The 15,656-nt window shown below is 39.2% G+C and overlaps 2 protein-coding genes across 2 annotated transcripts; one reads left to right on the top strand and one right to left on the bottom strand.

Annotated features, from left to right (window-relative positions):
- The first annotated feature begins 1,240 nt into the window (after positions 1-1,240).
- On the top strand, positions 1,241-2,489 carry LOC141812363 (chlorophyll a-b binding protein 8, chloroplastic-like). The gene is made up of 3 exons (XM_074700394.1): positions 1,241-1,421; positions 1,500-1,561; positions 1,654-2,489. The coding sequence occupies exons 1-3, from the start codon at positions 1,296-1,298 to the stop codon at positions 2,267-2,269; spliced, it is 804 nt and encodes a 267-aa protein (XP_074556495.1). The 5' UTR covers positions 1,241-1,295; the 3' UTR covers positions 2,270-2,489.
- Positions 2,490-3,586: 1,097 nt separating this feature from the next.
- On the bottom strand, positions 3,587-7,812 carry LOC141812362 (putative protein phosphatase 2C 66). The gene is made up of 5 exons (XM_074700392.1): positions 7,475-7,812; positions 6,055-6,438; positions 5,648-5,765; positions 5,133-5,356; positions 3,587-4,523 (listed from the first exon to the last, which is right to left on the bottom strand). Exons 1-5 carry the CDS (start codon positions 7,781-7,783, stop codon positions 3,972-3,974), a joined length of 1,587 nt encoding a protein of 528 aa, XP_074556493.1. The 5' UTR covers positions 7,784-7,812; the 3' UTR covers positions 3,587-3,971.
- Between the last annotated feature and the right edge of the window lie 7,844 nt (positions 7,813-15,656).

Raw genomic sequence — 15,656 nt, forward strand, 5'->3', positions numbered from 1 at the left:
TCTTAACTAGGTCACCCTCCTAACACTTTGTCTAAGTCCTTTATTAGTTGCCAGAGACAGAGATCTTCATTTGGTTCTCAACCCTCATTCGCCCAACAACAATAGACTCGACAAAGACAAACTCTGTAGAAGCGGACTCAGCATAAGTTGACTCAGCAGAAGCCAATTTAAGAAGAACCACCCAAAAGCACTATCGATCCCTCGAAGGAGCTTGACTGCGCACACATCAAGGAGTTGGCCCATCAACTGGTCTCGGACAAAATGCGAACTATGTTGGACATTATCATTCTACTACTATTCTATATTTTTATTCTCTGCTATTCTCTGTTTTCTTCACAAATCTGATTTGAGTGTTGGAGAGACCATGTCAAGGTGCGCTTTGACTCATCTCTAACTCTCTTTCTGAGTCCTTTCAGTCACCATCGTCAGGAGCCTTCATCATAGTCATCACATAGTGCGGCTTGACCACTGCCAACTTAGTGGTTGCCAGACCTGAGAGGAGAAGACTCAGTAGAAGTTTATTCAATGGAAGCAGACTTGCCTTGTCCAATAGAAGCTGACCCGGAAGTTGAGGATCCACCAAAAGTTGACCCGCCAGAAGTCGACTCACCTGAACTGATTTGAAGAAGCCAACCAGACTCAACGGAGCGCACCAAAAGACAATCAGAAGGGAATTGACCTATCTCCATACTCAAACATTTTATTTCTACTGCCTCATTAGTGGACAAACCTTACCGACTAATAGAATCTCACAACTTGATTGAATCAACCAACCACTAACTTGATTGGACAAAACTACCCATCCAAGTCGACTATACTTGCCTTACTTAACCCCGCCCACCCATTCCATTCCATTCCACTTGACCATATCCAACTCATTCAACCATATCCAACCTCTCGAAAGGACTATATTATAGTGTATGCTTTGACTAACTTGTCTTCTTAACTTGACCAAACTAGCAGGCTAGCATGAAAAACCTCCTGTGGCGTACACACAAATCCTATCTCCCCACACTTGTGACCTCGTGTCCGGCCTCTCCAGCCTCCACCACGGCAGTCACACACAGACCACAAGCCCTGCCACAATATCTTGAAGTGGGTCCCAAGTCCTGCCACTCAACTCCATATCTTCTATCTCCAGCTGTCACAGGGCCATTGGTCAACCCTCGAGCGACCTGATCTCGCTTAGATTTCCCCTGGCCCACTGCTCCCCCACCAGCCGCATATTTCTTTCTCTCTTCAGACTCGATACCTCCGACGCACCGAGACCGCAAGAGATCGAGAGCGTGGAATTAATGGCGACTCAGGCTCTTCTGTCTGCGAGGCAGCTGCTAGGGGGAACCCCACTCCACTCCGCCCCCTCCAGGTCTCCGAGGAAGGCGACCTTCGTCGTTAGGGCAGCTGCCACTCCTCCTGTGAAGGTCAGTCGTCGCCGGCGCTAGCTGTAAATTGATTTAATTGCCTTTTCAGGGAATTAACTGCGCTGTCTCTCGTCGCAGCAAGGAGCAGATAGACAGCTCTGGTTCGCGTCCAAGCAGTCACTCTCCTACTTGGACGGAAGGTAGTTTTGATCTTTCTTCGATTCATCATCATTCTCTTCTTCTTCTTCGTTTGCGATGTAGTGATTAATTGTCGTCGGCGGCGCACGTGCAGTCTTCCCGGCGACTATGGGTTTGATCCGTTGGGGCTGTCGGACCCGGAGGGCACCGGCGGGTTCATCGAGCCGAGATGGCTGGCCTACGGAGAGATCTTCAACGGGCGGACCGCCATGATGGGGGTGGTCGGCTGTCTGGCGCCGGAGATCCTGGGTAAGCTGGGGCTGATCCCGCCGGAGACGGCGCTCCCATGGTTCAGGACCGGCGTGATCCCGCCGGCGGGGACGTACACCTACTGGGCCGACAACTACACGCTGTTCGTGTTCGAGATGGCGCTGGTGGGGTTCGCGGAGCACCGGCGGTTCCAGGACTGGGCCAACCCGGGCTCCATGGGGAAGCAATACTTCCTGGGGCTGGAGAAAGGGCTGGGCGGCTCCGGCGACCCGGCCTACCCCGGCGGACCCTTCTTCAACCCGCTGGGCCTCGGCAAGGACGAGAAGTCGATGAGGGACCTGAAGGTGAAGGAGGTCAAGAACGGCCGGCTGGCGATGATGGCCATCGTCGGCTTCTTCATCCAGGCGTGGGTCACCGGAGAAGGGCCGTTCCAAAACCTGCTGGATCACTTGGCCGATCCCTTTAACAACAACATCTTGACCAACCTCAAGTTCCACTGAGCACGCTTCTCGATCGGAAAGTTGCTAAATTGGGAAAGGAATCTTTGTAATTTCCAGTTAAGGAATTAAGGGATCTGTAATTAATATCCAGTTTAAGGGATCTGTCGGACATGCCTTTGCTTTGCTGTGTACATGAAGATGGCAGTTAGATAGATTGACCAAATCTAGTGCCAGTATCTAAAGTCAACCAAAAATGAATTAAAAAACATATTTGAATTTATCTTTGATTATTATATGTGCTTTATATTCAACTTTGTTTTGGATTTTATTCTTTGGTTTAGCAATAAATTATCTTTGATTTAACTATTTATTTGATAAATTAGGTTTAGTATGCAGAGATGTAATGCCTATATGATGGAGAAACCCAACAATCTAAAAAAAAATCTTTAAACTATTTAAATCAATTCAGCAAAATAAATAAATAAATTCTCTCATGTAAACCAATCGATATCAAGTTTAATAGATAAGAACAAATAATTAATAAAAATTAAGGATTTTTACAATAAAAAACTTCGACGGTTAAGAAAAATAGGCACGACAAGTCTTTTCTACTAACAACTCATCGGATGTTCCTACTTAAGACTTGGAGGGTTTAGCCATTGGTGAATGATCTTACAAGTTAGGGAGCTTCTAATGATCTAGTGAAGAATTAGCTTTTAATGATCATCGCACCACCTTCTTCCACTTCTGTAAAAAGGTAGAATCCGTCATCTTAGCGGTCCTACACGATCAGCCCCATGATCATTTGTGAGGAGATAAATCGAGAAACTGTAGTTGGTCACAACGCAGAAGGGTATTGCTTGTAAAAATCGCGCCACCTTCTTCCATAGTTAAATGGTGAGAGGTCTTCCATTCCCCATCCCATCCTTATAAGTATTATATGACATGAATTTAGTTATGCAACTATTTATAAAATATAAAATAAGAAAAGAATTGTGTCATAAGTATTTAGAGTAGAACAATTTATATTTTTGTGAATAATTATTGAAAATATATCAGATTATGTGTCTCATTATTCATCCATTGACTCTATAAACTAAGATATATATATTTTTTTCTTTCTGTTCTGCAAAAAGATAGAATTCGCCACCTTAGCGGCCCCACATAGTCTGCCCCACGACCATCTGTGAAGAGATAAATCGAGAAACTGTAATTGATCACGACGCAGTATATTTTTCTTTTTGGAATTTACTGTGATGATTGATAATAAAATTTTTAAAGGATCAAATGGATCACTTTCAAAATTAATCAGATCAACACAGTACAATCCGTAAGTTGTTCTAACTTCTAAACAAATTAAGGAGGGAACTGAATCCTTTGATGGCAAAATGAAATGAAATATAAACAAATTCCTAGATGACAAATTTAGATTGTTCATAAGTTGGAGAGACAAGGCATAATTCACAAGCTTCTTTCCAGGAAAAACAAAAAACAAGATAAAATTACATAAAAAAGAATCTTGTGAAGTAGAAACTCTCCAACATCAAATTCAACCTTAGAAGGCGCAGAGATCCTTCATGGTGCTTCTACAAACAATGTAGCCACATAATGACTCCTCAGAACCGAAAGCAAACTTTTACTAGAACAAAATCTTCGAATCCATGTAGTTTTACCTTCACCTTCATCCTTCTTTGTGTTGCATTAGGTCTTTAAAGTAAACAGACAAGCATCTCGATGAGAAGGTGCGTGTGACTCCGGTTTCTTACAACCATTTCTTCCAGTTCATGGAGCTCTTTTCGCTCGATAAAAATCTTGGGAGATTGACTAAGGAGTTCACCCTAGAAACACCTTCTAGGGCAGACCACTCTTCCTCCTCTCTTGTGGAAATGCATTCGGCGAGGCTCCTGGTAGACGGGGACCTTTCTGGCATACTCTCCACTTGTTCAGTAACTGGGACTACCTCATTTGCGTCTTGAACCGTGTAAGATGGTTCCAACACAGGAGTTGGAGCATCGGCAGAGGTTAAATCTTGCATTTCTTGCTTGCCTTCAATTTGCTTTTCATTGACACTTGACATTGTTGTCTCTAATGGCTCGGTGTGCACCTTATCAGGGTTACATGCCTGAGGTGGATCGTGTGACGATATGCTTTCCAGAAATAGACAAACCACAGCACAGTCATCAACCTTGGATGTAGGATACTTAAGTCGCCAAGCGCGTACCGCACAGTCAACAATAGCTCTAGCAGCAGCGCTGCGAGTGTGTGCAGATGCAACAATGTCTACGACTTCCTTGTTGGAAAGGACGTCCCATATCTGCATAAAAAAAAGGAAATCTTTTACTCAAGCAAAGATGGTAAGTATCAAGTATCTTTATTAATGTAAACAAATGAGAAACGATTCAAGATTCTTCTAGCTTATATCATAAGTCGGCAGGCATATCAAGATTCTTCTAGCAAAGACGATAAGTATCAAGTATCAGGTATCTTTCGGGAGCATACTAAAGTATAACCCATTGATTGCCTTGAGTCTAACATTGATCACTAGAGCAATGGTGAATAAAACAGATTTCTCAGTAGAATCTACTTATTTGAAGCGAAATATTGAGCCACCTTTTCTAAATTCAAGAGGACTTTAAGGGACAAGTTTCACAAGAATGATGATGTCAATAAACACACAACTTTACTCATAACGAGAAAAACTAATAAGGCTGTTTGCAAAGGCACAATAAAAGCACAAATATATTAATGCTTTCGTGATTTAAATGACTAATAAACTGGGCAGCCAAATTTGGTAATTTGGATAATGGATCATAGGAAACAGGGCAATTTGGCCAAATTTGGTTTTTCATGCTTAAGATATTGAAGATTCACCACTAAACACGAATCGAGTTCTTGTCACACGAGTGTAGGCAATGGAAATTACCCCATCAGTGGCAAGAACAATAAACTCATCTTCCTCAGTTAGTCGGTGATATGAAATTTCTGGAACTGATATTAGACCATAATCTTTGAGACAAAAATCTCCAAAAGCCCTGGCCATAGCCAAACCAGGAGAGTCGTTGTTTGGCAGCCATACTCGAGCAACTTCTGGTTCATCCTGCAATGCGAAAACTCTCCCTTTACATTGCTGGATTCTGGCAGCTTCCCCTGATGACATGATTCTGAGTTTAGTACTATAAGGAAAATCTACTATGTTAGGAAGAGTAACAAAATCCATCGACAATGAGAATTGGGATTACATATTAATGTGAAAAACTAGAGACAAAAATGCATCATATTGGCCATGGATTAAGGTATAACTCATTTCACATCTTAAGGTGGTTATTAGAATAAACAAAGGTTGATACTAGGTACCCTACTTCATAGCGAAAATCTTAGTAGAAATTAAACAATATTTTCTTTAGTAAATATGTAAAAGAAAATATATATATACATTACTTGGAAGATTGGGCTTCAGATCAACAGTCAACTGCACGGCTAACAAGTTATTGTCCTTATCTCGTGTTCCCATTACAGCTCTCGAGTCGCCAATGTTTCCAATAACAAGATCACGCCCCTGGTGTGTAGAATAGAGTATTATGAATTTAATGGCCATCAATCTCTAAAGGAAAGACCTCAAGTCTTTTAGCAATTACTTTAATACAGCCACATCAACTTAAAATGAAGTAGATGAATCTAGCATGTTGAAGAGCAAAGCTAAAACAATTGGAAGCTTTTTAAGATGAAGCAATAATATTTTTTATAGAATAATTTTTTTTAAAAAATTATGAGAAACATCTAAGCGTCAGCAGGATAATAAGTCAATAACTATTTGAAGATGGAGAAAATTAATTATGATTTGTTACCTGTTTTACTATAGTGACAGCCGTAGTCCCACTGCAGAAGCAATCGATTAGGGGATGAAACTTCAGCTCTTTGTCCATCAACTTGAAAGATTTAAGAAAAGATTGCTTCAATGGGAGATACATCTCTGGCAATTTTTCATTCTCCTCAACATCTAAAGCATCACGTCCGTCATCATCGATAATGGATGAGGTTTCTTCAGAGTTCATACTGCCAGAAATGCTACCATTTAGATCAGGGCTCTCGTGACTGGCGAGACTAGCTCTCCACCTAGTGGACAACTTAAGAGGAAGAGAATCTCTGACTTTCTTGGAAACCATATGACCATATGGCCCATGGCCATCAAAAACCCCACAGAAGACTGTGTCTTTTGACGAAGCAAAATTCTACATTTATTGCACATAAGTCAGCAAAAGGTTCGATATATACTTATCGATATTACAATTCATAATTGTTAAATAAAAGTAAATTTAATGATTTGGATAATTGAAGTGGATGAACTTTCTTAGATCTCAGATTGTCTCCAGGTTATCGTCATTCATCAAGAAACACATTTTACACAAAAAACACAAGTTTTACGGGCTCTCTCCAGTATTCTAGCCACAAGTAAACTAGAACATCCAAACTAAAATACTCATAAACGCCAAGTCACCTGCACAGACAGGATAGCAAACAGAAATGTGTCGATTTACGAAGCCATTACTCATCAAAACTTAGTATAAGAGCAGTACTGATGGCGGTTAAAGTGATCAATAAGAGTATACACTTTTGAGTGACAAATCGAGTTGCAATATTACTTTGGTTTATTTTGCATAGTAAAAACTCATCAGGAAAAGGAAGAGATTCGCCTTTCACTTAGAAAGGTACAAAGACGAGGACCTCTACTTTCCTAGGAAAAATGGGAGAACTGGAATAAATTACTGAGAGAAACAAGATACAAAGAAGAAACATGAAGAGGAATCATAAAAGAAAAGGAAAACCATACTCCAAACACATCACGATGAAAGATATCATCGGTCAATTGAATAAACATTGCCAAATATAAGAGGCATCAGAAATTATAATTTTCTACATGATCTCACAAGATTTGTTACGAAATATCATGTCAACTCGGTTGAATAAAAGGTCAATGGAGAATCACAAGAATCAGCCATAAAGGGACTGAATCTGGCAAGTTGAGGGGAAAATAATTTTTAAGGCAACACAAACGCACACAACTGAAGTTCTAATCGCAATCAGATAAAAAATAATTACCGGGAATTTCGGGATTTATCAGAGTAATTATATCCAAGAAAAAGATCTCAAAAGCAGAAGTCCCTGGCACATCAAAAAGTGTGTTTTTTTTTTCTTGAGAAAGTGAAAAAAAAAATAAAAGAAACATCTTTAATCGAACAAAAGAAGCACGAGCTCCAGAACAGGTACCTCCCACACGATCATAGCGTCCTGATTGGTGCCTTTCTTTCCCTGCTGCGTGTACAGGCAAGCCGCCTCGCTGAAGCCATTCGAAAACATCCGACCAGGCACGCTTTGGAGCTCGTCCTCCTGGATCAGCCCCGCACCGCCCGCTTCCCCGCCAGCCCTCTTATGCTTCTCCTTGTTTGCCTTCGTCCTCCCACTCCAGCTGCTTGAACCGAACCGGGAAAGGTAAGAGGCGGCGCCGCCGCCGTTGACCCCCTTTAGGGTTCCGTCAGAGGCCGGCGACGGCCGGGTCGACGAGACACAGGAGCCCATCAAGCAGCCTGTAGAGAGAGAGAGAGAGAGAGAGAGAGGTTGGAGAAGGGAGAGGAAGGTGTTTGTGTAAATGTTGAAGTGGGGCTGCCGTTGTGGTTGGGTCTTTAATTACATTGAAATCGGGGGGTCCTTTTTGTTTGTTACTATATTTAGTATTTGTTGCGTTAATTTATTTAATCAGTTACTTACCCATAAACAAAAACTCAATTGTCAATTGAAACAGAAATTTTCATTTTGCCCCCGCAAAAAAGGTAGAATCCCGCCACTCTAGTGATCCCACACGATCGGTTCCACGATCATTTGTGAGGAGGTAAATCGAGAAACTCAGTTGGTCATGATAGAGGAGGGTATTGCTCGGCTTCGTCGAGATTCAAATTCTTGCCCTCTTCTGCAAGTATATTCCGTTGTAATTAACTCAGTTATACCCCGGGAACTAAACTGTATTGGATAAACTTTTTATAGTGATCAGCTCCACTGCTGAAATGACCTCATATCAAAAAATCCTCTAAGAAATTTTTTGACAGTACAATACTACTATGTTGATAAAAGTTTCCTGCCAAAATAGCACCTCAGCCAATCTTCAAGTAATACATATCTCGATGTTTATTACTTGGGATAAGACACTTCAACACCCTAAAGCTATTCACCCTCATATTTCATGTTTGTTATCAAAATGTTTTTCGGAGCACAAATTGTTTCATATGCTCACAATGGGCAGAGTATTTCTACAATAAATCAAACTAGAAGTGGTAAAATGACAATTGCCAATCTTTTTTTAAAATAGCAAACTCTAGGAATTAAAATGAATTCTTTTATTAATTAAATTAGGTAAATTTTCCAAAAGGCCCTCCTAAATTTGAGAATTTTCCAAAGGGCACTCCAAAAATAAGAATTTTTGTTGCCATCACTGTCAAATATGTTTGGTCTTGGTTTCACAAGATCTTTCATGCCTCCTTCTTCCAAAGCAAATTACACTTGAACAATAATAATAAAAAGATTAAAGTTCAAATCTTAAATCTTAAATATAAATGGATTTTTAAATATATATATATAAATTGTACTTCAAATTTAATCATAAAATAGTATTCATAATTGCTTTATGAAGACAGAAAGGTGGGTCAAAGAGAATTAAACAAAAAGGTTTTCATCATCTCTCAGTCATGGCGGATCATGCAATGATGGTGGCTTCTTCTATCCATCCCTGTTTATAAAATACTGTGTTTGGCTTTAGTTTTATGTGAAGAATTGACGGAAGGAATTAATCCAATAAAACTTTAGATTCTTTTAAATTAAAGATAATTTATGAATTACTATTGATATAATGGAAATGATCGAGTTAAATCAATAGTCAAATATAGATAGAAGTTAAAGTCAAACATGTGGAAATCAAAATCAAATTTAGGTGGAAATCAAAATAACTTATTTGACTCTAGAGGATTCTGACTCCTCGACTCTATCATTTCAACACCCTTAACTTCAGAGGATTCAAACTCCTTGACTCTAGAGGGTCCAGACTTATTGACTTTATCAGCTCAGCACCCTCAACTCTAGAGGATTCAACACTCTCGATTTCAAAAGATTCAGACTCCTCGACTCCATCCATCAACTCAACACCCTCAATTCCAACGAACTCAGCGTCCTTAGCTCTATAGGACTCAGACTCTTCGACTCCATCAATTCAATACCCTCGACTCTAGAGAATTCGGGCTCCTCGATTCCATCAGCTCAGCTACTCAACTCAGGCATCATGATCTTCAAGACCACTCCTCATCTACTTATTTTTCTTATTTATAGTTGGGGCCTACACTCTACGTTGGCTGACTGATGGCTACTATGAATATTCTCAAATGCAGCGTCATGGTCAGATGAAAAGGCAATAATACGATTGTCAGATCTAGTCCCCTAGATAACCCTCTATAGACATGTGACGCTTAGCGATTGGAGAGACCTTCAACGACTATTGACTTTGATCTCCTCATCGTCTCTGATGTGGAGATGCTCTTTGTGTTACTATATAAACTCTATGGAAGGTGTGTACAAGGGAGGGTCACACATGCACTCACCCTTTTCTTCTTCTTCCCTACTTTTTTATCTTCTCTTAGCCCCTGTGTTAACTTGAGTGTCGAAATGGTCACATCAAGTCCCACCTCGACGCACATTCTAACTCTTGTTTGAGTGTTGCAGACATCTTAGACATTCTCTTCTTCATCAAGGTCTTCGTCATCCACCTAATAACAATTGCTCCCACTGACTCACCAGGCTGCGATTTCAGACAAAAATAAATTGACGTCATCTGTGAGAAATGTCTGAATTGAGATGTTGAGATGGTGGAACAAGGGAGAATTGTTGAGACTTTGGATTCCACAGAAGATATAGCTCGTGGCAAAGACTATGACCATGGCTACGGACGAGCTTCAAGCATTGATTAATCGGGTAGTACAACAGGTCTTACAAAGACTTCCTCCAATAAATCCATCTCTGGAGAAAGTACCTGACACCTCAACTAAGGTACCACCTATTCCTAGTCGAGGACCAAGGGGTCTAGCAAGTCCTCTCCCTACCACCTTCGTTAAGCAACAAAATAAGCCCATTATCTTTCCCAAATAACACTCTGATGGATCAAGGGCAGGAGAAACGCCACCTCCGAACTAGAACAAAGGCAAAGAATTTGTATCCACGGAAAGCACACCCTTCTCAAGCCACATCCTGAACGATGAATTGCCTCACAATTTTTGAGCACCTCAACTTGAAATTATAATGGATCATCCGACCCCGAGGATCATTTGAGCTGGTTCAAAAAAAATATCATGTTACATCAATACACAGATGACGTCAAACGTAGAGTCTTTCTAACGACTCTATCCAGTCCTATTCATCATTGATTTGGTCGACTACCATTTGTGTCAATTTGAACCCTTGTCGACTTCAAAGCTATATTCCTACAGCACTTTGCCAATAACAAAAGGTACCAAAAGACAGCACTTAAATTGTTCCTCTTGAAGTAGACCACTAAAAAATGGTTGAATGATTACATTCATTGGTTCAATAAAGTGGCTATGGATGTGCCCTCAACTACCTCTGAAGTACTCATCAGCGCTTTCTCAAAAGATTTGCAAAAGCAAGACCTCTTTTGGTCTCTGGTGAAAAAACCTTTGATGACATTCGACCTTCTATTGGGACACGTATAAAAATACATCAACGTTGAAGAAGCCCAAGCCGCAAGGAAGAAAGAGGTTGTCGTACAAACCTTAGTGTTGGCTTGGTCTGAGCGCAAGGCTCCCCCATCACTTCTTCGACAAAAGGAGTCATTCACGACACATCAATTTGTCCTGGCTCAATAGGCGAGCGAGCTATTCAAACTGTGGAAGCAGTCCCAACTAGTCCAGATCATTCCATTAGGTCGAATATTGAGGAGGGATGGTATTGTTCTTTTCATCGTACTTGGGGCATTCCACCCATGAGTGTCGATAGTATTCTAGAGAACTCCGTCGCACAATTGAGGAGTGTATGCCTACTCGGAGATCACCTTCGAGGTCGGCTTGACAATCGCCCATCTACTATGCTCAAGGTAAAAATTCATAATATCGAGCCAATCATTGAAGAGATTCGCGAAATCACCAAATCAACCAACGAAGGGATACACCTCCACGAAGGAGAATAGTCTCAGGAGCCAAATTAGCGTCGACAAACAACCAATACTGGAGATGTCAAGAGGGATTCCTCACGCCAAGGGAACATCAATATGATATTGGGAAGCTCGATAGATGGAGACTCAAAACGAGCCTGAAAGACCCATGGCCAAAGACTCAAGAGTTATGGGATCAGCGCCAAAACTCGAGCAGAGACAAACTTAGTGATCAGCTTTGGTCCCCGAGACCTTGATGGGGTAGATGCCCCCGATGAGGATGCGCTAGTGATATAAGCCATCATAGCAAATTACAACATGTTGGCTCTGGTAACTTATCAGGGAGGATGCAAACTGATATGGATCGTCGAGGCTAGTGTTCAACACTATCTCCGTAAACGATATTGCTCCACTACAGGTGCTTACGGATAGCAGTAATTCATTCCCAAGATACAACAACGACGTCTCAAAATAGTAGCACTTCAAATTTCGAGACCAGCGAACCTTCTTGTAGGCTTTTTGGACTCTGAATGCACAAGATGAGATGAATGCACAAAAGATGAGAAGAATCGATGAATTCGATGAAATTTTCAGCATCTGGCGAGGGATCTATTTATACCAAGTGAAGAGGTTGAATACCCTTTGGGTGAGTGGATGTGACCTTTGGACCAGATCGATCTAGGTCGTCCGATCTGGAGGGTTGTAACCCTTCACATAGTCCTCTTAATCTCATCCATCAGATTTGAAGGGTTGTGACTCTCAGATCTTCCATCTGGTCATCAATCGTCGAATCTGGAGCCAATAATCCATTCGATCTGACACTTCAGATCAAATCTCATCTCAAGGGGTCAGATCGTGACTCTTCGCAATCCAACGCTCCAGATCGCATCATATGCGATCCATCACACCTCTTTGATCAACGGTTGTCATCAATTCACCCAGTCAACAGTCCAGTCATCTCTCCTTGCCCACATGGATGCCACATAGGCACTACCACGTAACATGTAGGTCTGGCACGTCACCCGGGTGCCACGTAGGCACGGCCATGTCCGTTGGAGCATAAATTTAATCACCTCAATGCTCCTCGCAATGACACATATATGCGAAGTGCAAAGTGCGCCGACAAAGCGTCCATTGCGCGCGTGTGCATGTTGCGAGCTCACAGATACGAGCACATGCTCGCCCGTGAGAAGAGAGCACATGAGCTTTTTGTATTAACTTCATTAATACAACAACATTAATAAGGAATGGAAGCCCATCGAAATTCTCCAATATGGGACTATTCCCCATGCACTTCCTTATATAACATTAATTAACAATTAATGTTATTCTGAGCCGACTTTAAATAATTAATTTCTCATTCACTCTTAATCGATTTTGAGCAAATTAATAGTCTAAATCTATCTACGCGAAACGTAGATTTCGATTTTGAAGTCAATTACGATTTTCATCAATTGAAGGCATTTTGATTTTTTCACAAAACCGTATTGATCCGTTAAGGCCTCAATATGCAACATTATAAGAGTCTTTGTCGACACGGAGAGCTCGATGAACGTACTCTTCAAAAGATCGTTACGACCTATCTCCACTATGTTGATCACTCCCGATCTTCACTTCATTGATATTTAGCTCGCTAAATATTGTTGAAAATCATCTGAGGAGAGGTAGCTAAGTTGATGAGAAGTGAGTTATAGGTAACGGTGAGACTCAGAAATAGTTAATTTTGATTAAAATAATTTTAACTGCTATGATTAGAACAGCTTTATTTTATATTTTAATAATTTTAATTAAAATTACTATAATAAAATAATATAAAATATTTTTTTAATAGGGATGCATAATAAAAAAATAAGGAGAGCCCTACTCATTTTTACCTTTAAAATTTTGCATGAGATTGATAACCAACTAAAGCCGACGTCTATCAAATTATAATTATAAAGTCTCGACCAACCAAATAATGTATTAAATTAATTAAGTCTAATCTCACACTTGAAGTCATCATCTTGTGCTAATTTATTTTTTGTTTTTTGTTTTTTTTTTGTATTTTTGTTATAAAGGTGTCACAACTCACAATAAAAACCAATTAGTTATTTGATTAAAATATATAAACACCTAAGTTTGGTAAATTAAAATATTTGTGTCCAAACAAGAAGAAAAAGACAATGAAAAATTATAAGAAAAGACAACAAAAGCTCAATCCAATCTAGATACTAAAACACTTAAATGAGAAGCTCTCGATATTTAAGCATATTTAACACTTCTTTCTTAGAAATTTGCATCAAAAACATTGAAATTTGCTCCTTTTCATTCTTACTTAATCTCTTTAACATGCCCTACAAACACAAGATATTATTTTTTTTTATGTATTTAAAATGTACTAGTGAGCAAGAAGAGGATTACACAAAGGAAGGATGAAGAGAGTTGGGAGAGAATCAATAGTTATCTCAAAGTATTTTTTTTCTTTCAATTTTATAGTCTAAACAAAAAACTTAAAGGACTTATCAATAATTTTCACACCATTTATCTGTATAAATTTAAAAGTGTCTAATAATTTTATCATTTAGTAAAGAGGGTGTAGTAAAAAGATATATTATATAAAAAATTGAATTTTCTAAAACAAATTTCAAAATTGGGGACAAAAGAAGGCCCATGGCATGTTCTTCCCCGAAGAGGAAGGAGATGTAGTGCACCAAATCAACACATTTGTAGCCTTCCAATTGGTCACCACAACACCTAACCACATGAAGCATCACCCATAGATGTGTGGGTGGTCAACCCCAGGGCGTAGCTGAGTTGGTACATAGGTGGTAGAGTTGCATCAAAGGACAAGGGTTTGAGTTATAGCAATCGCAATTAAAAAGCCCTTCCACCTAGAGGGTCGTTCAGTATCTGATTTACCTCCCTTCATTAAGTTATGGAACTAGCCATGAGGGTTGCTTGACGTGAGTGAAATCATGTTTTGCATCAAAGAGATGAGTGTGTGGTCCATAAGGAAGGACATGCATGAAGTTGTTTGATTTAGATTTCAAATCTAAACTAGACAAAAATCTAATTTTTATTCAAGTATTTCTCCCTTTCAAGGGATCTAGTGGATTCTTAAATACTTGCGTCAACTAGAGCTATCAAACGTATCAATCCATGATGAGATGGGTCAACTCATTAAAAATTCATCATATGATGGGGTGGAGATGGTCGACCCACCAACTTGGCAGGTTGAAAAAATCTTCAATCCAACCCAGCCCAAGATGGATTGCGGGTTAGGCAAGTCAATCCACGAGTCTGTCAAAAAATAAAAAAATATTAAAAATTTTAAGTTTGAATTATATTCTATATTGATCAAGTTAAAATTTTTAAACTTTAATTATAATTTAGACGGATCAAGCCCACTAATTCATTAAGTTTTCTATTTTAATTTTAAAATTTAAAATAAATAAATAAACTTTCTCAATCCATGAACCAATCCATGCGGATCGTGGACCTAGGCAGGTCAACCCATCTGAATCCATTTTAAAATTAGTTGATAAAATTTTTAACCCAACCCGTCTAAATTGTTTGGTGAGACGGTCTAATCCGATAAGGCCCAATCCAAATTGATGGCTATAGTGTCAACTAACTTACCATCTTGGTCAACTCATTTTATGTATGTCGAAATAACTTTATTAATTGAATGAAAATAAATAAGTCGTTGAGAAACTCGATGTTTGGCTTTAGTTTTATGTGAAGAATTGACACTAGGAATGGTAATGGATTGAGTTTGAATTGGATTTCACATATTCCATCTTCATCTCCATTAATTATATTCATCTCCAAATCTTCATTGGATATTTAATTTTTATTTTCATCCTTATAACTATAAGAATCGAATATCCATCCTTGTTTTCATATCCATCAAAAATCAAATATCCTCTATACTAATAATTTTTTCATTCTATCCAACTACCAATTTATTTCTCATTTGATAATCAACTTTAGTGAAATCTAACACTATAATAATATTAACATCATAGTGGTGCTGGATTTTAACGAGCAAGTAATATTCATATTTGAAAATCAACATCAAAATGATAAATTATATAAGTTATGTTGCGCGCCTATGCATTATTTTTTTTTTACTTATGATTAAGTCAAGATTTTATCTTTAAGATTTAAGGATTGAGTTATAGTATTAAGCACAAAATAATTTTTTTAAAAAATAAATTGAGGTGTGTGTAGTATGTATTAATGGAGTATTTGGATCAGATATGAATA

Source organism: Curcuma longa, chromosome 18 (assembly GCF_044706935.1).
Source record: "Curcuma longa cultivar G26 ecotype Majalengka, Jawa Barat chromosome 18, ITB_CL_G26_1.1, whole genome shotgun sequence".
NCBI classification, from domain to species: Eukaryota; Viridiplantae; Streptophyta; class Magnoliopsida; order Zingiberales; family Zingiberaceae; genus Curcuma; species Curcuma longa.

Bases quoted from the DNA above. Each gene is read 5' to 3' on its own strand.
- LOC141812363 (XM_074700394.1), top strand. From the start codon at position 1,296: ATGGCGACTCAGGCTCTTCTGTCTGCGAGGCAGCTGCTAGGGGGAACC. The intron at 1,422-1,499 runs GTCAGTCGTCGC...CTCTCGTCGCAG, and splicing joins CTGCCACTCCTCCTGTGAAG to CAAGGAGCAGATAGACAGCT. The intron at 1,562-1,653 runs GTAGTTTTGATC...GCGCACGTGCAG, and splicing joins CTCTCCTACTTGGACGGAAG to TCTTCCCGGCGACTATGGGT.
- LOC141812362 (XM_074700392.1), bottom strand. From the start codon at position 7,783: ATGGGCTCCTGTGTCTCGTCGACCCGGCCGTCGCCGGCCTCTGACGGA. The intron at 6,439-7,474 runs GTACCTGTTCTG...CAATAAATGTAG, and splicing joins ACGCTATGATCGTGTGGGAG to AATTTTGCTTCGTCAAAAGA. The intron at 5,357-5,647 runs GTAATGTATATA...TCATGTCATCAG, and splicing joins TCTGAAGCCCAATCTTCCAA to GGGAAGCTGCCAGAATCCAG.